General features: G+C 43.7%; 1 protein-coding gene across 1 annotated transcript in view; it reads left to right on the plus strand.

Moving 5' to 3' along the window:
- The window catches only part of DTWD2 (DTW domain containing 2), an 88,633-nt gene extending 82,503 nt beyond the window's left edge, over positions 1-6,130 (plus strand). The window contains exons 5-6 of the mRNA XM_083464635.1: positions 1,435-1,563; positions 5,018-6,130. Of these exons, the coding sequence (XP_083320761.1) occupies positions 1,435-1,563; positions 5,018-5,188 (300 nt within the window). The 3' untranslated portion in view covers positions 5,189-6,130. The remainder of the gene's footprint in view (positions 1-1,434; positions 1,564-5,017) is intronic.
- Positions 6,131-22,302: the final 16,172 nt, after the last annotated feature.

The raw sequence follows: 22,302 nt of genomic DNA on the forward strand, positions 1-22,302 counted from the left end.
GCCGGCATCCGCGGTCCCGGCAGTGACGGAGTGGCTTCAAGAGCTCCAGTCCCAGCAACAGCTTTTGGTGGAGCAACTGCACCAGGCCAAGGAAGCGTACAAAGCCCAGGCCGACCGCCACCGCCAGGTGGGGCCGGAACTTCGCGTCGGTGACCTGGTTTGGCTCTCTACTCGCCATCTCCACCCCTCTCGACCTTCGCGGAAGTTGGACGCCCGCTTCACCGGCCCGTTCCCTATCGTGGACCAAGTCTCTCCTGTGGCATTCCGTCTCCGGTTACCCACAACCCTGAAGGTTCACCCGGTCTTCCACAGGTCCCTTTTGAGTCCTGTGGCCCCACCCGACGAGTTCCACCCGAACCGTCCCCAACCGCAGCCAGTGTTGGTTCGGGGAGAGCCTGAGTACGAGGTGGAACGCATCCTGGACTCCCGATACCGCAGGGGAAAGCTACAGTATCTCATTGACTGGAAGGGGTACGGACCGGAGGACCGTTCCTGGGAACCAGCGGCCAACGTCCACGCACCTGCCTGCCTCCGAGAGTTCCATGCGACGTACCCCGGCAAGCCGGGTCCGGACCCTCGGTTGAGGGGGGGGCCTGGGAGGGGGGATGGTGTGATGGCCTGGGATTCCGATTCGGAGGATGAAACAGAGGAATCCCAGCCTGCACAGGAGTCCCCGCCCCCAGGGCCGGCTGAACTGGGGCAAGGCCTAGAGGCTGAAGAGCTTGCACCTGTGGCAGTGCAGCAGGAGCTGGCCCCAGGTGAAGTCCTCCTGGCCCCAGAGGAGCCTGATGACTCAGTGGCCACAGGTGAGCCTCCTCCAGGGCCCAGTAACCCTTCGGCCTCTCCTGATCTGCAGAGGCTTAGGGCAGAGAGGCGAAGGGAACTAGTTGCCCCCAGGAGGAGTGCTCGCCTTAAGGCCAAGGTAGGCGGGGCTCCTGGGGGTCGGGACCGCCCCTGACCTTAGAAGAGGATAAAAGCCCACTCATCCCGGCCCCAGGTTGCGGGAGCAACGTCGTTGTTGGCTTCGGACCTTCCTGTGATCCTGATCCTTGCTCGGCCTCCTGTTCCTGATTAACCGGTACTCCTGATCCCTGCTCGGCTTCCTGTTCCTGACTATCCAGTACTCCTGTTTCCTGCTCGGCCTCCTGTTCCCGACCATCCGGTGTTCCTGTTACCTGCTCAGCCTTCTGTTCCAGCGTTCCTGTTCCCCGCCCGTCTCTCTGCATCGGACCTCGCCCCGCTTCGTGTGGACTCTGCTACATTCACGGTACCTTACCCCCGGGGCCAGCACACTATGCCTGCACTATAGTATATACCTATTATAATTCTCAACTACTGCAAAGTATAATGGTGCATATTTTAAGGACTGCTTTTCAAAATAGAGAGCTCCTGTAATTAGTTGTTCCTTTAATCTACAATTGTTGTTGTTTTCAGGTGCAGCTGAGAACTAGCCTTTCAAGTCAGTATGTAATTCGTACCCAGCCTACAAATGCATGCCTGTCTACACTTGAATGTGCAGCTATTTCCCTGGCCATCATGGAGAAGAATGATGGTATTAAAGAAGTAGGTAATTTTACTCTGCTAATGGAATAATAGGGTGAGAACAAGGCTATTTCACAAGGCTGTTTCACAAACAGGGCTGTATTTATTGGCTGTATTTATTGGCCAAGGACCATATACCATGCATATTTATAGTTGCAAATTGTTAACTTCAGAGATTTAACAGAAGGGAGAAGCAAAGCTCTCCTAAGCATTTTGCACTTCCTTGCATGCCATACATCAACATCTGTCAAAAGCAGCTACATAAGTACTGCTTTTGGGATACTTCATTCCATACATTTAACTATGTTCTAAGTAAAGTTGCAACCCTAATCCCATTTACCTGGGAGTAAGGCCAGTTGAATTCAGTAGAACTTACTCTGAAGTAGACATAGTTAGGATTACGGTGCAAATTACATCTTTTTTAAACAATGTTTTTAAAAGTCAGCAAAAATATTTATAGGTTCTATTCTAAAGTGAATCACAGACATATGTATAGTACCAAATTTAGACCCTTGGTTCTTTGTTCTATTTACAAAAGCAGAATAAAGGTATTAGTGTTGTTAGACTGAAAAGTGTGCCACTCCTCTTTCCCCTCTGAGGTTACATAACTCTCCTTTTCTTATATTTCATAACATCTCATGCCGAAACAAAGGTTGTTGAAGTCAGGCTAAGCAATTATCTTCTTTCACGGTAATGAAATACATAAATGTTTATAAATAGGTTAAACAGCTACTCTGTGGTCCAAAGGCATCTGTGGTGAACCCCAAAGAATAATAAGTCACTGCCAATCCAATTTCAACCAAGCAATTAATAATCATTCCTGCATGAGATACTCTGCAAAGATGACCTAAACAACCCTTGAAGTGAGCTTGAAGATTAAAATATATTTGTAAACTCATCCCAATGACTCGAAGCATTCTTCTAGCCTCAGCGTATGACCCACTGGGTTATTTCAATCTACTAATCAGCTTAAAACTGTCAGATGTCATTATAAGAATTGGGAACATGACAGCTCTGGAGTTTAAGTTTATTCTACTGGGTCAAAGAACCAACAATAAGACATTAGCCTTTGCTGTGCTAGTGGATCTCATGGGTCTGTGATGGAAGACTCTGTCAAGATTCTAAAACGTCTCCAATACACTTTGGTAACTAACACTGGAAATGCTACATGATTGTTAGCACTCCAAATGAGAATCCTAAGAAACAGTACTATAATGACTGTTTCTCATTGTGGGTTTTCAGAATAAATAGGCTCTGGGACAGGGCTCGGGAACCTTGACCCTCCATCTCCCATCAGCATCCATCACCATGGCCAGGGATAGGGAGAGCTGTCATCCAGCATCATTTGGGCAGCCACCACGCCTACCTGCCCTACACCTGACAGGTAAAGGTGTGACTCAGTTGAAAGTAGGGTTTACAGGCTTTATCAATCACCTGATTGTCAGGTGTGGGGCAGCTTGGCTGGGACCAGAGTTTGTGATGCCTGCAAAGCTTTGTACTTCTGCCTGTACAAAGTAGTGTTCCTTGGCCTGCACGGCTTGATTTCAAACCATGCTGGCAAGGGGAAATGGGTCACCTGGTGATAATTGTGATGTCACGTGACTACAAACGTGACCCACTAGGTGGTGAGGGAGATAAGGATCTGTGCCCCCCCCTCCAGATGCAGTTCCTCACTCCAGGTCTTTAAATGAGTTTATGGCCTTCACAGCGATGGATACCCAATCTTAGGTAACCTGCCAGGTTTCTGTTTCAAGCTACAGTGGAACCTTGTGTTACATATTGCCCTCCTTACAAATGCTTTGGGTTATGAGCTCCGCTAACCCGGAAGTAGATGCTCCCGGTTGCGAACTTTGCCCCGGGATGTGAGCGAAAGTCATGTGCTGGCGGTGCGGCAGCAGCGGGAGGCACCATTGGTGAAAGCGCACCTCATGTTAAGAACGGTTTTGGGTTGCAAACGGACCTCTGGAACAAATTAAGTTCGTAACCGGAGGTAAGGTAAAGGTAAAGGGACCCCTGACCATTAGGTCCAGTCGCGGACGACTCTGGGGTTGCGGTGCTCATCTCGCTTTATTGGCCAAGGGAGCCGGCGTACAGCTTCCGGGTAATGTTGCCAGCATGACTAAGCTGCTTCTGGCGAACCAGAGCAGTGCACGGAAAAGCCGTTTACCTTCCCGCTGGAGTGGTACCTATTTATCTACTTGCACTTCGTGCTTTTGAACTGCTAGGTTGGCAGGAGCAGGGATTGAGAAACGAGAGCTCACCCTGTCACGGGGATTCAAACCGCCGACCTTCTGATCGGCAAGTCCTAGGCTCTGTGGTTTAACCCACAGCGCCACCCGCATCCCTTGTAATCGGAGGTACCACTGTACTAAGATTTGTAGCCAACGTTTGCTGAATTGTTAATGGGTACAGGTTGTTTCAAACCTATCTGAATTGCGTTTAGCAATGAAAAACATGAATTTTGGTGTTTCTTTACTCCCAGTTTTATGGAATAAAATATATCCCGTGTGTATTTAGAATATGAAGGTGTACTAAATACTAGCACACTGTTTAACAGCCCTTTGCACATTCAGAGTAAGGGAGTGGGTGGTGCCATGATCTAAACCACTTATCTTCTTGGGCTTGCTGATCGGAAGGTCGATGGTTCGAATCTGCGCAACAGGGTGAGCTCCTGTTGCTATTTCCCAGCTTCTGCTAACCTAGCAGTTCCAAAGCACACCAGTGCAAGTAGATAAATAGATACTGCTGCAGCGGAAAGGTAAATGGCGTTTCCGTGCACCCTGGCACTTGTCACGGTGTCCTGTTGCACCAGAAGCGGTTTAGTCATGCTGGCCACATGACCCAGAAAGCTGTCTGTGAATTAATGCCGACTCTCTCGCCATGAAAGAGAGATTAACACTGCACTCCATAGTTGCCTTTGATTGGACTTAACCGTCCAGGGGTCCTTTACCTTTACCTTTACATTCAGGGTTGATAAAGTTCAAAACTCTGCCTACCCTTCCTGTATTTCCCTTTGCAAGAAAAAATGTAGTTTTCTGTTTCGTTCCCGCCGCCTCCACCTTCCCACTTTTGCCTAGCACCAACACAGTAGAGCCAAAATTAGGAACACAAAGAAATATGTCCAGGAAGCTTAGAGCACGACGACAACAACAAAAAGCATTGTATTAAGATCTGCAACTATTTTAAACAATGTGCTTGCAATTCTTCTGATCATTTTTATATCAAGCACACATTTCAGTATATTAAATATTTCATCTCAACATGTGATAAAATCCAGCCTGCAAGCTTGAGCCTAATTCAGTGGAAGCTCCCTTTGAAATCAGTGTGAGTTCCAGTGTGCTCAGGAGTGGGACATCAGTCATATACTTGGTGCAATGACAAGCCTGTGTTAACTCAAGATGAAATAATATCTGAAACCTATGTATTAAAGCTTTTTTCTCTCTCTCTCTGTCTCCATCTGTCTCCTTTTTTCCAGACTGTCCTCCGCCCTCTTCAAGCCCTCTGTTCTTTTCAGCTTCAACACGGCGCGCAAGTTCATCACAGCAAGGAGCACCTTCTTAAGAATGGTTTATATGACAAGCCCATGCCAAAAAACAAACGCAAGCTCAGAAGAATGGAGCTCTTAGTAAATAATGTTAAAATTTAGCAATGTCATGTAGAATTAGGTTTATTTTTTTTAAAAAAGAAAGAATCCTTTAAAATGATGAAGTGGAGTTTGATATGGATTTAATCCAGACAATCATCTCTTTTCATAATGGACAAAGTTCAGGTGGCAACTTGCCAAGGAGTTCAAACATTATAATAATAATGAAAAGCAGAATGCCTGGACCATCAGGGAATAAACAAGAGATATCCGTTCCCCCATACTCTCACCCCTGTTTATCAGTCTGTGATCTTTATTATGGCTTCTTTAATTTTTTTTTATGGGAGGCTTTTGGCATTACTGCACAAGGAACAAAATTTTTTACAAGGCAGCGGTTAGAAGAGAAAATTCCAGTATGGGGATTTTGATTTGCAACAACAGTGGGAATGAAATAATAATTTTAACATTTTCCCCCGTTTAATTTCTTGTTCTGATTAAACAATATATCATATAAACCTTCATGTCCAGTTCACATTGCGGGATGTCACATTGCGGGAGGTAAGAACAGACTAGTAAATGGATCATCGGAGAACAAGGTATTTTGTCCTGTCACTCAGGAGAGCAATTACACACTACAGTACACTTGTATGTGATTAGCATGTACATTGTCAGGGGAGAAGGCATCTCCAAAACATGCAATGGATGTGAGCTAGAAAGCTGCAGCCAACCATAGATGATGATTAGGAGCTTAACCATGATCAGGCAACACACTAAGCCAAATCTTGGTTTAGCTGCTGCACAGAGCTAGAAGGGAACAGAGAGCAGCAAAGCGGGTGCAAATCTCACTCCAGGAGCCTGCATGCTTCTGCAGTCCTGATCAGCCATAGTTTGGCTTCCTGTGAGTTGCAACCTGTGTTTCCTACAGCCTGGCCACAGTAAGCCATGCTTGAAGAACCTCACAATGGGATTGCTACAGTGCACTTTACATGAGCTACCATGAAGACAATCTAAAAAAATTCCTTCCAGTAGCACCTTAAAGACCAACTAAGTTAGTTCTTGGTATGAGCTTTCGTGTGCATGCACACTTCTTCAGATACCATATCTGAAGAAGTGTGCATGCACACAAAAGCTCATACCAAGAACTAACTTAGTTGGTCTTTAAGGTGCTACTGGAAGGAATTTTTTTATTTTGACTATGGCAGACCAACACGGCTACCTATCTACTACTGGAACCATGAAGACAATCTGATAGCCTCACCTCATGCAAAATACAGCTAATGCAAAACAGCCTAGCTGTTGAGCAAGTCGGCTAGATGGGACCAGGAGGCACTGATCCTTAAAGCTCTTCACTGCCCACCTTTGACCTACCAGGACAAATTTAGGAGATAGGTACTGATACATAATAAAGCATCTCCCCAATATCGTCTAGCCTGTGTTCTTAGTTTGGCAGATAAGGCCCTCTTCACGATCCCACTGGTTGATATGGCCTGTGGGGCCGTTGTCTGAGACAGGGACTTCACAGTGGTGGCTCCCTGACTGTGGAATTCCTCCCCAGGGAAGTGCAGTTGCGCCTCACAATGTTAATATTCAGATGTCAATTAAAAACCAATTCATCCGTGCATTTGGGCAACAAACTCTCTGGGATTCATCAGTTTTGTTATTAATACCGATTTTTAATATTGTTTTTAAGGATTGTAATTTTTAGTTATTAAATATTGACTGTGTTTTTTACGTTGTGCACTGCCCCAAGCTCCTTTAGAAAAAAAGGTGGTATATAAGTGTAAATAAATAATAATAATGGGTGGTATCTGACAAAGTAGTTCCATTAATGCAAGGACGTTGGGCTCCACGAAGGAACTGTGCCTCACGTCTTTCTTGCACCCCACATGCGCCACCTAGATGTGTTCTGGGGGTTCCCTCAACCCTCCAGAGCACATTTGGGGAGGTTATGCAGAGAGAGAAAGAGGATGTTCAGTTGCACAAATGTAAATCCTTGCACTGACAGACAGGGCCGTCTTACCCACAGGTGCTAGGGGTGCGGGGCACCCAGGTGCCGGGCTCTCAGGGGCGCTAGACCGAGAGTCCAGGGCCCGAGAGTTGAGTCTGGGGAAGAGCCCGTCCATCAGTTGGAGCTGTTCTGCTGCAGGCGGCTCTGCGCAGTGAGTTCGGGGGAGACCAAGCCACCAAGAAGCTGAGGCGGCTGGCCAGTTCCGCCCTCCTGTGCGCCTGGGACTAGGCAACCAGGGTGGGTGGGTGTGCCAGGTGGATCCTTGCACCCCGGCACCACATATGCTTAAGACAGCCCTGCTGATGGAACTGCTTGGTTGGAAACCACCCAATACTTTTTAGTCATGTGTCAGGGATTGACATTTTATAGCAATGTTACTATTGTAACACAAAATGAATATGTGGTAGAAGCTGAAGAAGAATGTCCTGAATCAATAATGTATGGTTAACTGTATTTTGTCTAGATGAAAGAAATTAAATCAATATTACTGAAAATATGGGTTGCAAGGAAACACTGTTAATGCTGACATAGAACATTCTTAACTGTAGATGTATCCTGGCTGCAGCAGTTGTTCCTGTGAAAGCAGCAGCAATTAAGCTTTGTAGCCAACATATTCCTCTTAATGGAGGATGCACTCGCTTCCTTTGATTAATTTTTCCTTGCTTCAGAATCATTAACGTAGTAGTATTTTCTTATGTACCAAAAATATTTTTCCCGTTGCAAGTTCTAAAGAAGAGAGGAAAATCTAATACCCCAGATTCACAGTTTAAAATGTCTTGGTATTATTAGTCAAATAACCCCTTCATTTATAATACCACAGTGTGAACTTTTATTAAATGTGGATTAATGTTTCATGTATATGAAAGAGGTCTGTTTTGGCACCCTTTGCAAGTCTTCTTAATACATTAGTATGTTTTTACTCCTTTGGAACTACTCAAAAGAATGCTTTGTATAATGGGATCTTTTGGAATCTTTTAATTTTCTTGAGGTTTTTGTACATTTAGAAGTGGTGCTGTTCCTGTTTGCCACATAGAATATACCTGGATCAACTTTCTTCATTGTTTCTCCTCTAATAATTAGTTCTGTTAACTCCGTCTTATATCCATGTTTATTAGAAGTATAGCACTACTGTTTTCAGGAAATGTTGAACTGTTTTTCAGTTTATAAGTTACTAGCAGCCTTATACACAGCATTGTTGGGAAATTCTAAGAAGCAAAAAATAAAAAAATGAGTGCAGTTGTGAAATAAGTGGTCAAAATCAGTGCACTTTTCAAAGGTTCCACCCGCCATCTTGATTCAAAATGGCATCCAGTTGTAGCCAAATATAGACAGAATTACTACTCAGTGCACAAAAGGCTCCTTCCATTCACTGATGGGACTCTGATCCAGTGGAAAATCCTGCTAGAGAAGGGATAAGGAGCCTGATTCAAATTAGGTGCTTGCTGTAGCACTTGGGGGGGGGGGACTCTTAAAATGACTGAACACACGCCAAAATGGCCAAAATGACCAGAAGAATCCACAACTACTGGAAGGCCAAAGGCCTGATTTAAATATTCAACTCCGTATTTGCTTCAAAGCACATTCTGTTAAGGACATCACTGAAATCAACGTGCCTTTTAGCAGAGCAATAGGGTCACCAGCATTTTAGAAGAAAAAAATATTATTTTTTCTTTCATTCAAACGGCCGCTTCGGATATGTGCAGGTATTAGACATGCATAAATACCTCATCCATGGTGGTGGGGTTTAATTGGAAGAAAATAAATGTTCGTTTCTTGACTCTATGCTCAGTTCAGGAGACAAAAGGAAATATGTTGACAGAGTATATCGGCAGAGCGGTTCCCGTTACGTTGGTGATTTCTACATGAAAATACCTAATACATAATTTAGAGAAGGCAGAAGCAAGTGCCTGGGTGGCCAATGACTCCAATGAGAAAATCATGTTGGAACCAAAACATGCTATGTAAAATGCATGATAAGACTTAGTGCTCAATTTTAAATTTTAATTGACTTTGGTCGCATGAGGCAGGCCGATGTACAGTTAAGGTGAATTCCCAAACAGCTTTTTGACATGCCAGCTATTAGAAGTGTTGTAAGTAGTTCGTGGTAATAAAGAAAAAAGGGGGTAGGTGGGGGAAAATCCAAGAAAGATGCATTAGTTAACCTGAAGTGATACCAGGTGGTCGCTTGACATGAATAACAAGCCTTCATTTATAACATTAAGTCTATAGTGTGCAGATTTGGAGTCAGTGCTATTGAAACAAGTTTTAAAAATCTCCTTTTCAAGTACAGATATGAAGAATGTAATGCCGCATGCATTTTTCTGAAGACCTGGAATTGATGGCACTGCCGTCAGTATTGTGGGTAGAAGGCTGTGGCTTTCAAACTTTCTGCTTTCAAGGAACCCTTTCCACATCGGCCGGTCTGCCAAGGAACCTTTGCGCATCTGCCAACAAACTCACGTATTGCAACGAATTTAAAGTATGTTCCAGTTCACACAAGACAATGCCAAGTAACATCACCCTGCAAAAATTGATGCATGGAGCATAAGGAAATGATAGAATGCTGAGGAAAAATAGAAAAATGTATTAAGCCAGTCCAAAATGGCGTGTCTCACAAACTGCCTGAATTTGGACAGTACTTACAACTCATCTCCAGCTCATACTACAGGTGATTTACATGTTACAGGGATAGATCCATTGTTCAAAGAACTGTGTCTGCTGTTATTGATCTCAGGAGAACCTCAAAGAAGCTTCTGAATGACTCAAGAGTTGGCTGCTATGCTGCTTGCAAACAACAGGCATTTGAGATTGAACTGAAACACCAGACTGGCTTCATGGTTACAAGGAACTGTGCCAAAGAAACCTTAGCCCAGTTTTAAAATTTACAGCAGAATCTTTGTGTCTTTGGCATAAAGAATATGAATAATATAGTATGTACTGCTTTTCTTAAATGCTTGTGGTGCTTCCCATACCTTATCTCAAAAATCCTTTGAACAACTTGGCAACTACTTCAAGATTAAAACTTAAAGATAATGGTTTGTCTGATCCAATGAATTTATGATGGAGTTGAAATACAAAATATACTCGCCGTGTGCTCTTAAGCACAACATCAGACCAGCTATCAAACTGCTTAAAATATTGTTTCTACTTCCAAAGTCCAGAGGTGAACGTGGATATATATTGCATGCAAGGGGGAGGTATCAGCAGCCTGAGGGAAAGGGAAAAGAATGGAGTATTCTGGAAGAGGGGAAGTGACTGACTGGAACACTGAACAGGAACACTTCACACCACAACCTTCCGTTGCAGGTCCTACTTTTTCAAATACAAATGTATATGTGTCAAGAGAATTCTCAGCATGAATATATTGGATGAACAAATAGATTGATCACTTGCAGTGTGTGCCCCCCCCCAATTGTGGCATTACGACATCTTTTACTCCTGATTCAGTGGTACCTCTGGTTATGAACTTAATTTGTTCTGGAGGTCCATTCTTAACCTGAAACTGTTCTTAACCTGAAGCAAAGTTCTTAACCCGAGGTACTATTTCTGGGTTAGCGGAGTCTGTAACCTGAAGCGTCTGTAACCCGAGGTACCACTGTAATTGTTTCGCCCACAGGTTATAGAGGCAAAATTAGTAGTTACCAGATTCCTTCAAGATGAGGGGGTTTCCTGGTTTTCCAGGCCTGTCTTGCCAGGATCCATGGTGTTGGTCAGTGAGCAATACTGAAAGCTGCCACAAGCCAGGCTTTATCATAACTGTAAGGGAAGCTTGATAATGAGTCATAGAGTTGGAAGGGACCCTGAGGGTCATCTAGTCCAACCCCCTGCAAGGCAGGAATCTTTTGTCTAGTGTGGGTTTCGAACCTATGGCCCTGAGATTAAGAGTCTCATACTCTACCAACCGAGCTAGGTCCTAGCTCTGAAAGTGTTCTGAAATTTGATTTTACTCACCAAAGCAAGTGTGGTAGTTCCCAACTCAAGAAAGAGAATACATTAATGTATTTTCTTGCACCGCAATAACATCTAGCACGCTCTCACCACTGTCCTGCTGCAAATATCATTATGAGGGTTGCTGTGCTTAGCAACTCTGTAGCTCGAGGATTTGGGCTTCTGATATCTGCTGCCTCTTTTTTCATTAGTTATTTTAGCCACAGCTTACAGCTGTGGGTTAGGCCTGGGAGTCTTTAAGCAGAAGCACTGTCCATGTAGCGTTGACATGAAAGTGCTGCAATAGCAGGGCCTGTCAGAAACCGGCATTAAAGAAATATATGGGAGTTCAACTTGGAGAAACTTCTCTCCCTCTCTTTTTAAAAGTTCATTAAAGCATCTTAAGAAGTGTCAGCACAAAGCAGCAAGTTTAATGGGGCCATACAAAGCCCCTGCGATGCTCAACACAAGATTTAGAGGCAGCTCATCTCCCATTGTTCCTTACCTGCCAGTAAAATGTTTATAACTGTGCCAATTTATGAATGTATCAGCATCTTGCCAGAAACTAAATGTAAGGTGCTCAAGTCTCTCCTGCAACTGTTATTATACTCTGAGATAATTTTACACGATAATGATTCCACGTGGCCCCAACGCATCACATTTCAGTACAGATCGGCTGTCAGATATACAGTGGCACCTCGGGTTAAGAACTTAATTCGTTCCGGAGGTTCGTTCTTAACCTGAAACTGTTCTTAACCTGAGGTACCACTTTAGCTAATGGGGCCTCCCGCTGCTGCCGCTGCACCACCACCACTCAATTTCTGTTCTCATCCTGAAGCAAAGTTCTTAACCCTAGGTACAGTGGTACCTCGGGTTACATACGCTTCAGGTTACAGACTCCGCTAACCCAGAAATAGTACCTTGTGCTAAGAACTTTGCTTCAGGATGAGAACAGAAATCATGCTCCGGCGGCGCAGCAGCAGCAGGATGCCCCATTAGCTAAAGTGGTGCTTCAGGTTAAGAACGGTTTCAGGTTAAGAACGGACCTCTGGAACGAATTAAGTACATAACCAGAGGTACCACTGTGTGATTACAGTGGGCCGGTCCACTGTCCCTCAGACCTTGTGGCGGGCTGGAGAAGCAGCACGGGGCGGGGGTAGCTGGAAGAAGAGGCGAGGGGGGCAAGTAGTCCTCCCCATACCCCAGCCCCAGCTGCTGTGCTTACCTTCCCGGACCGGTGATCTGAGCACCCCTAGCCCCTTCCCCCTCTCCCCAGAAAGGGAAGCAGGAGCCCTTCCCTGGTGCTTCAGCCTCGAGGACTTTCGCCGGACACATCTTTTGGTGGTGGGCTGTGCTTGGGTCTGCTGGGAGCTAGCCCGCCAGGCCAGGACTCATTGCAGCGGCTCTCTGGTTTTGCCCCTTTGCTCCGCACCCGGCTCCTCCTGCGGGGCTGGAGCTTGCCTGGGCTTGCCGGGTGGCACGCTTGCAATGCACAGTGCCTCTGCAGTGGTGGCGGCAATGGCTGCAGTGGCAGCTCTTCCTCACGCTCTTTCCCCAGGGCTCCCGCAGGCAGGATGGTGGCTGTAGACTGGCAGCCCTCGGCGGGCCGCAGGACGGGTCAGTAGCTGGTATGTGAGAGGTAGGGGAGGGAAGTGGCGCAAAAAAAAAATATGGTGGCGCAAAAAAAAAAAAGGCAGCACAAAAACAGAATCCCCACAGCCCATGCCAATCCATGGACCATCTGTGGGCCGGATCCTGAAGGCAATGGGCCGGATCTATCCTGCAGCCCTTATATTTGCTGACCCCTGTATTAGACTAGCGGTGGGAACCTTTTCAGCCCATTGGGTCAGATCCTTAGCTCCCCCTCCTGCAGCGGTCACTTTGCCCACCTGTCAACCATCTGTCATAACCATGACATCAGATGTGCCATCTTTCAAGCTGCACTGCAAAGGAAGATTCCAAAGGCTTAGATTAGCTGGACTCTGGAATTCCCAATCAGAAACTGTAGTGCAGCCAGTGCTGTGGGACCTGAAGTCACTGCCAATCAGCTGACAGGAGCCGTCTTTGAGCACTGCCTTTAGCAGGGATTGACTACACTCGTGTGTCGCTGGACCTAGGTGGTCTCGAAGTCACTCTCAACTTCATTATACACCTTTAGGTGCCAGGCAAAAGCATTCCTCTTTAACCAGACTTTGGGCTGACTGACACCCAATGCCCTTTTAAAATGTGTTGGGGTTCTTATTGAGTGGTTTTTGTTTTTGTTTTGATTATGTATTTTGTGATTTTATCTTGTGAAACGCCCTAAGACCTGAGGGTATAGTGTGGTATACAAATTTAATAAATAGTTACAATCTAAACCCTCTATGTTTCACTGTTGTTTTTTCAGTGTGGCTGAAAACTCTTTATAATTTAAATTTGAATTGAGTAGTGGTCCATTTTATACCTGTGCACGGCATAGCCTTGCCTACAAATCTGGAAAACACCTCCTGAGTTCCGGACTCGAGACGAGCCAAATGAGTCATCTTTGATGGGAGTTTGGGAGAGAATGGCGAGGGGAGGTTTGTCACAACTTTGGGAAAACCAAAGAGAAGAGTACAAGGACTAGGAAGGTGAGCACTCTGAGGGTGTTCCTTGATCTTGTCATGCCACATTCCGGATGGCTAGAAAAACATGGGATTGCCTTGAGCATCTTTGTACAATATCAGCTTTGTCAGTAGTGTTACCGTCCCTTCTGAATTTCCATCCATTCCTGCTTTGTGGCATGTGGCTGTCAGGAGAGCCTTGTCTGCTAGAGAGGGGTAGGGGAGGCTCTAACCTAGGTTAGGAACATCCTTGGTAGAGACATGGCAGGTTATGTTGCCTCTCTAGGAAGAAGCTAGCTGACTTTCAAGAGATGTGATGGGGACCTGTGGCTTTCCAGACATTGTTGGTCTAAACTCCCATCTATTGATTTTTGATCATGGTGGTTAGGGATGATGGGAATTTCCAGCATCATCTAGACCAGGGGTCAGCAAACTTTTTCAGCTGTGGGCCGGTCCACTGTCCCTCAGACCATGTGGTAGGCTGTACTGTATTTTTTGGGGGGAAATGAACGAATTCCTATGCCCCACAAATAACCCAGAGATGCATTTTAAAGAAAAGCACGCATTCTACTCATGTCAAAACACCAGGCAGGCCCCACAAATAACCCAGAGATGCATTTTAAATAAAAGGACACATTCTACTCATGTAAAAACACGCTGATTCCCGGACCGTCCACGGGCCGGATTGAGAAGGCAATTGGGCCGCATCCAGCCCACAGAACTTAGGTTGCCTGCCCCTGATCTAGACAACTGCAGCTTCTCTATTCCTGTTCAAGAGATTAGTTAGAATTGATAGCTGTCTGATCATATTGATACCCTGTTTTAAATAGTTCCATCTTCTTCTGTTTGTTTGTTCTGGGTCTGAGAGAAGCTACATTTTACAAGCTCTCCTGTACCACAAAAAAATATGTAAATGTAAATATGTAATTCTTTGTATTAGTCAGTTCCTGGGCATAGTGCATGATTTGTGATATGATCACAGTCATGCTATTTCTCCTTTCCTCTGCTTCTATTATTATGCATTGCGCAGCACACTTCCAACAGGACTATAAATTAGGACAGTAATTCCATCTGGGTTTCTGGTGACAAAAATTGAGAATTTAAGCTGTTTCTGAAAGTTCCTGATGATGCTGAGACCCCTCAAGTGATATTAGCAGTCTCCTGGTGTGTGGCTGAGGCAAGTTTATTAATTCCCTTCCCTTCCAAGAAGATGTAATTAGTAATTAACCACAATTGCCTTGTCCAGAGGAAAAGTTACATGATGTAATTAAGATGAATGCATGTGGTATTACCAGGTGTTCAGATGGGTAAAAATGAATTAATAAACAAAGGAACAAATCCATTGTGAAGCTCAACCGCAAATGAATCATTGGTTCACTTCATAGGATATCTGTCCAAGGTCGTCACATTAGGAATCACTATGGCTACCACCCAGGCTAAAGGGGAATTAATTTATGTCTGAGGTATGCTGATCAGTGTCTCCATGTGGTACAAGAGTCTACTTTGAAGTTGAGCAGCTCTTTGAATGTCCATAATAGTTGTGTTTTACTGCGTGGATACTGACACATGGTACAAAACAGTGCCATTGATCACAAGGGCTGATATAGATAAGCAACAGAAAATTATTCACAGAACGGTTAAAGAAGTTCTGAAAGTATTCCTAACAAATAAATTAGGCAGTCACAATATTGAGAGAATGTTGACTGAGACAAATGCCACTGGACTTAAGTTGAAGGGTCAAGTTTTAGTCTTCTTAATTTTTATTATTCATTAAATTTGTACAGTGGTACCTCTGGTTACAGACGCTTCTGGTTAAGTACACTTCGCATTACAGGTTCCGCTGACCTGAAAGTAGGTGCTCCTGGTTACAAACTTTGCCCCAGGATGTGGGCGAAAATTGCACGCCCAGGGCACGCGTGGAGCGGGAAGCACCAATAGCGAAAGCACACCTCAGGGTGAGAATGATTTCTGATTATGAACGAACCTCCGGAAAGGATTCAGTCTGTAATCAGAGGTACCACTGGATACCCCCCATTCATCTGAAGATCTCAGGGCGGTTCACAGCGTAAATAGTCTTACCACTATAGACAAGAATTTTTTTCTAGCATCCTAGCTAGGGCCCCATCTTCTGTATAACTAAGATGAAGCAGAGCCAAAATCAAACACAGATATTCTAGAACCAGGAACCTAGACAACAAGCTTTTTTTTTTTTTTTTTTTGCCTGTATGATAAATTGGCTGTTCTTAGTTTAATTGTCTGCTGCATTGCCTTTAAGAGCCCCCAATTAATATGTGGTTCCTTGTTACAATTCCTGTTCATTTGTGCCATTGATGCATATCTCTTGTACAGTCAAGTCTTCTATAGGTGATGCGCTGCATACAATGAGCACCCAATTTGCCTTACTTTCCTTCTCCAACTTTAGAACATAAGAAGAGTCTTCCTGGATAGGACCAATGCTCCATCTACTCCAGAATTCTGTTTTTCACACTGGCCATCCAAACACCTAGTAGGACCTGAGCACTCTCCTCTCCTGCTCTTTCCCGCAACTGGAATTCAGAAGGATACTTCTGTTTGTCCACCTTGCCCTATGACATTTTCAGTTCAGGGTCATGCTTGTTTACCTTCTCATGATAAACCTTCCCTATATTTCCTGCATCCTGATAAGGACCAAGCTCTTCAGGGCCCACTAGCCACCTATCCTGTCCCTTTGTCCAATGGATGAAGGAAGAGGTTTATCAGAAGAAGGGAGCATACTGGCAAAACCTATCTAGTTGATGTTGATCAGAGTGGATCTAAATTTAATGATTGTTGATGTGTCATTTTAAATGTTGAAAGCATATTGCATTCTCTGGGCTCATCCACACTTGTGCTATATCTAAAAAGCATGGGTCCAAGTGGTTTCCAACTTGACCCACGCTTTCTAGGCATGAATCCAAGCAGTTTTCGCCTTGCCCTGCTTCTTTTCTAGGGCAAACCTACTCTCACGTGTTATATCAGAACTAATGGCATTCTGGGGAAAACCCGAATTGCTGTTTGTTCTGATTGAGCACTAAAGAGCAGTTTTTCCCAGTGGGAAAGCAGAAGAACAAGAAGAAAGGTGAATAAGCCCTCTGTCTCATCCATGATCCTGTAAGGGAGATAATTCTTACTTCTGTTGCCCTGGGCTCCTTTTGGAGGAAAGTTGGGATATAAATAGAATAAATAAATTTATGTACGGAGTTGCCCTGGCTATGATTACTCTGAAGTAAGCCCATTAATTCAGCAGAGCTTTCTTCCAAACTTACATACATAGGATTACAGTCTGAAACTTGAACAAGTGACTTCAGCAAAATGTAAGTTTTGTTTTTATTTGCATTCCAGATATCCAACTTGTATTTCATCCCCTTACCCAGATTTAACAATGTAATATATACTGAGAAATAACGATAAACTGAGGACATGACTAAGAATGTGCACCAGATTCAGGCTTTAAACTCTCCTCATCATAGTAATCTTTAACCAACATTAAAGCATTTGGTATTTTTTCAAGAGCTTAATGTACAATCAGCAGGAGAAACAGGGCACGTTATGCCTGTTTCTCACTTATTATTACCCCCATACATTTATCATTTAATGTACATACATGCTTCCAATCTGCATTCTTCCAGCACTGTAAAATGGTCTTTATAGTCAGAATATGAATGAAAATAATGCCTGCGATCTCTAATGGCTTAACTTTAACAAAACCCACTAAGAACTTTAATGGGCACCATTGCTATTCCACTTTTAAATAATAACTTCTAAAGGGCCCTTTTGTAAGAAAAAAAGCATTCTAGCAACCTGAGCAAGAAGTAAAGTTGTCGTGACTGTACCCTTTGCTGGGGGGAAATGAGCAGGTCACAAATATGTCATCCTAATGAAGTCTTCTTGTGATTATATTGCAATTTGGACCCTGCTGCTTGCAAATGGGGAGGCACTTCCCTGCCCTGACTTCCTAGCACCCAGCCGAGTTAATGCAAAGCGTGTAAATCTCTTCAAAGCAAGCAGGTTTGCCATGGCCGGATGGAATTCCACTGTGCTGAGGTATCCATTAGGTTTGGAGACAAGCTAATTAGATGTCTGTCTTTCGGCGGGGAGATATTAAGTCTTAAATTCTAGGGCATCTAAAGTTTGTGCAAATCCAGGCATCAATCAGTTAGACAAAGGGAGAAAAAACAAGTCAATTTTATTAGACTACAAGACCCAGTCAGTTGATTATACTGAGAAAAAACAGGACTAGTTACTTTAACGGAGGGTTTGCTCTTGTAATTGATTAACTGCTGCCATCTGCTCTATTGACCTTCGTTAATTTGTTGTATTGCCTGTCATTCCTTATCTCGGGCTGTGTGGAGAGGATTTTTAGGTAAACATCGACATTGCTAAAGTCAGAAGGGAACTTCAGCTGCCGCTGTAGTTTAAGTTTAATTGTAGGCATAGTCAGACTTTCTTGTAGAAATCACTGTTGTGCTGTTACTATTTCAAGCACAGGAGCTTATGCCTGAAGCAGAGGAGAAGGAAAGGAAGACGCTGAGCTGATGTGAAACAGGCCACAACTTTAATTCATGAAATTTCCATGACAGCAGCATAAGAAGAATAGGGAGACTGCCCCATTAGCCTTCCCCCCCCAACTGAGTTTATGCAGAATCAAATTCTGGTGGCTTTTTGTTTGAGTGGTTACTAAAAGAGCAGATCCAATGTACAGTGGTACCTCGGGTTAAGTTCTTAATTCGTTCCGGATGTCTGTACTTAACCCGAAACTGTTCTTAACCTGAAGCACCACTTCACTTTAGTTAATAGGGCCTCCTGCTGCTGCCGCGCCATCGGAGCACGATTTCTGTTCTCATCCTGAAGCAAAGTTCTTAACCTGAAGCACTATTTCTGGGTTAGCAGAGTCTGTAACCTGAAGCGTACATAACCTGAAGCGTATGTAACCCGAGGTACCACTGTACAAATGCAGAAAAAAAGACAGTCATCCTTCTCCCACAACCCACCATTTCTAGCCTGGGAAGATCATTAGTTTAGAAAACGTATGGAATGCTAGAACTCGGACAAAATGTGCTGAGGTGTGGGAACGTAGAGAACAAATTAGCTGCCATTGATTTACTGGCTTCCTTGTTCCAGAAGATTGCTTCTTGTAATAATGCTAAGTTTTTGTTTTCAGGCCTTCTATAAATGCGGAGTTCGAATGAAGAAGTTTCTAAAAGCATTGTTTTGTAATCCCCTATAGACCTCTTGAACTTGAACCCACGCCCCTTATGCAAGTACATAAATGTTAGAAATGTGCTGTGTAAGCTGGAAAAAAGTGAAGCTAGGACTGCGTTAAAGATAATCACATATGGAGCTTAACATCAGATGTCAAGGAAATATGTCTGAAGGCAGCCCTGTTTAGGGAAATTTTTAATGTTTGATGTATTATTATTATTATTATTATTATTATTATTATTATTAATTTGTTGGGAGCTGCCCAGAGTGGCTGGGGAAACCCAGCCAGATGGGAGGGGTATAAATATTAAATTGCTGTTGTTGTTGTTTTATTGACCAATGAGTCAGGGTTCCAGTTCCCTGCGGCTCTGGAACCTGGGGGTTAGGAAATGTCAGACAAACAATTAGTCTGTGGAATATCACTGAGCATTAGCTAGAGGAGGGAACTACAGTGATACCTCAGGTTACATACGCTTCAGGTTACATACTCCGCTAACCCAGAAATAGTGCTTCAGGTTAAGAACTTTGCTTCAGGATGAGAACAGAAATCGTGCTCCGGCGGTGCGACAGTAGCAGGAAGCCCCATTAGCTAAAGCGGTGCTTCAGGTTGAGAACAATTTCAGGTTAAGAACGGACCTCCGGAACGAATTAAGTACTTGACCCGAAGTACCACTGTACAAATTGACTGGTGTCCCTTATAAGCCAGAACAGCTCACACTATGGATTTGATAGTGGGAAAAATATTTGATCTTGATCTTCACCTTGTCTTGCTTGTTGGACCTTGCTTCCCACTGGCTTTGCAGAGAAAGGGTCATTTTTACATTCTGGGCCTGTCCCCTTCATTTCCACCCTGTGATTCTTCCTTATGCTGCTTAAGAAAAAAACTGTACTCAAAGGACTTAGCTGTAAAGCTGCAAATAAAACGTTTTAAGTGTGTCTTAAGTACAATATATAATGTGACACTAGATGGCAATGGTGAGCCTTATGGAAAATTCAATGTATTTTTAAGAACAGCATTTCCAGAACGGTTTTTAAATGTGTGTAGATTCCACCATAGTTTATTTAAAATTTAATTCTATCAGTCCCTGATAATTTTAAAGAGATACCTGAACCTAGGTTCTTTTAAATATTGTTAAATAGTTCCTTCCTATATCTTGTCTAGCTTTCTGAAGTCATTGAATATTTTTTTCCTGTCTTCCCTCTTGAATTCTGCACATATAATGTCGCTTCATCAGCATATTTAATTAACACCCCATTTAATTCTTCTTCCAGCTCATTAATGGAGATAGAGAAATGGTGCTATGATTTGCATTCTCTAATTAGGTAAGGGGAGTAAAGAACTTCTGGTTATACTTTAAACACTTGGATGCAGGGAGGGGAAATCCTCATTTAGTCCTACCATTTAGTGTTATTTGTCCTACCATTGCTAATCTCGGAGGAAGAGATTTTGTTGGAATTAATGAACAAAAAGCCACATTCCCTTTGACAGTTAAGAGTCAATGAAACTCCATTTAATGGCATTATCCAACGTAATCCATTCTCTTTTCAAACTTCGCTCTGAAAAGCCAACAAAATCTTAGGATGGGAATGCTTTAAAAACCCTGCTGGATGCTAGAAAGCTCCTGGATTCTTTTCTTTGCATCGTGATGACTAATTAATAGAAACAGCTTGATAAATGTTCAAGTTCAAGAGTCTGGCTTCCTCTGAAGCGTTTGCATTTGGGATGGCAGTCAAGCTGAGACAAGAAAGTTGTTGCCTCCAGACTCAGAACTTTGATCCTGTTCTGACTGATGTTGTAGAGAACTGAGAATTCTTCCAGGTGATGCACCGTAAATTCCCAGCAGTTTTACCTTCAGGATGAGGCTGAAGAAACAGTAAAACAGCCAGTCTACATATTTAACCCTCGAAGTGCATTGTTACATCTTGTTCCCCCGAACTTATACCATCTGCCGCTATCCCCCGCTTTACCAAGATTGCTGCAGGTGAATACCAATATTTATGGATAATGTCAGGAGTTTAAAGCTAATCTCACTTGTCTGATATGACAAAGCACCCCGGGTGCCTACTACAATGGTGAAACCCCAACACGAGAACCTAATAGAATGAAAAAATGGTACTTAGCTTAACAGGCTGGAGAATCCTCAGCTCAAGCTGAGTTCAGAGCGATAACAATATGTCTGTTTGAAAAGCTGCTCTAAGATACTCAACTCGCAGGTACAATTTCCACATTTATAGGTCTGTTAAGAGAAATAGAGGCACTCTCAGCAGGGTGAGGGGACTGGGTGAGGTCAGTAATATAAAGTATTTCTTCTTCCCTGTCTCCAGAAAAAGGAGATGGGGGGTGGTGATTTTTGTCATAAAGCCTTCTTGTGTGCAAGTGTATTTTCTCAAAGCTTGGCTAGATGGCACTTCCCGCTTCCTCAGTTGCCCAGTTCAAGGAAGGTTCTGTTGAGGAGCTAGCTAGAGGAATTACAAGCAGGGCGAGAGCCAGTAAATGCATGCTTGGTTTCAATAGGTATTCAAAAACCATTCAGAAGCAAAAAAACTTTCAAAGTGTTTTCCCACTTAGTAGCTGTTTTGCCTGACCTCACTTCTATGTCAACAACTGTGGGGAAGAATAGAGTTAGGACTTGTTCATTGGGCTTTTTGTCTGTGGGAAGTAGAGGTGGGTGTGTTCAGATGCATTAGCGCAACACATCTAACCCTACAAGGCACATGATACCCATATCAAGTCTTGACTTATCACCTCAATAATCTACAGGACAATACAATACTCATGAAACCAACATGGGTAACAGTATCCACAGCAGGCAAACATACCAAACTGTGTTTTGTAGGCAGTCTGTTTCTGCACTTCCATTTGAGATATCATGAGTTCTAGGAAGTTCCCGTGTAAGTCCATAATTTGACTCCGGACAATGCAAGCTGTAGGTTTAGTCGATAACATTGCTTATTAGGTTGAAATGTAGGTTCAAGACTGAAGGTTATGCTCCCATAAAAAGTTATACTCAACTGTATAGCTTGATCTTCCTTGTATGTGTGTGTTGGGACAGAGGGGAACTGCTTTAGTTGCGGTAATTCAAAGAGTAACTGTTGCTGCAGCATCAAGTGACACCCTGCGCTTGCTTAGTAGCATGGATTTGTGGAGTATGCCTCACTGTTTATTTAAATACATTTGCGTGCCAAGGCCCCGTGACCAACGGTCCCCTAGTGGACAGATAAAATACACAAGCAGATTTTGGTTTATGGGTTCAAATAGGCCACAACTTTATTGGTTACAGATGTGAGTGGTTTGGCTTATGCACTGGGTGAAGTCAGACTATATATTGACCCACCTGTCTGCAGGGACTCCATCTGAGGGTAAACCACTGATAGGGGGAGCTCTAAGACTTATGTCAAATAAGGGGTCCCCATTGGGGTAGTGGCATAGTCCTAGCCCA

This window comes from Podarcis liolepis (assembly GCF_965112155.1).
Source record: "Podarcis liolepis genome assembly, chromosome: 11".
NCBI lineage: Eukaryota > Metazoa > Chordata > Lepidosauria > Squamata > Lacertidae > Podarcis > Podarcis liolepis.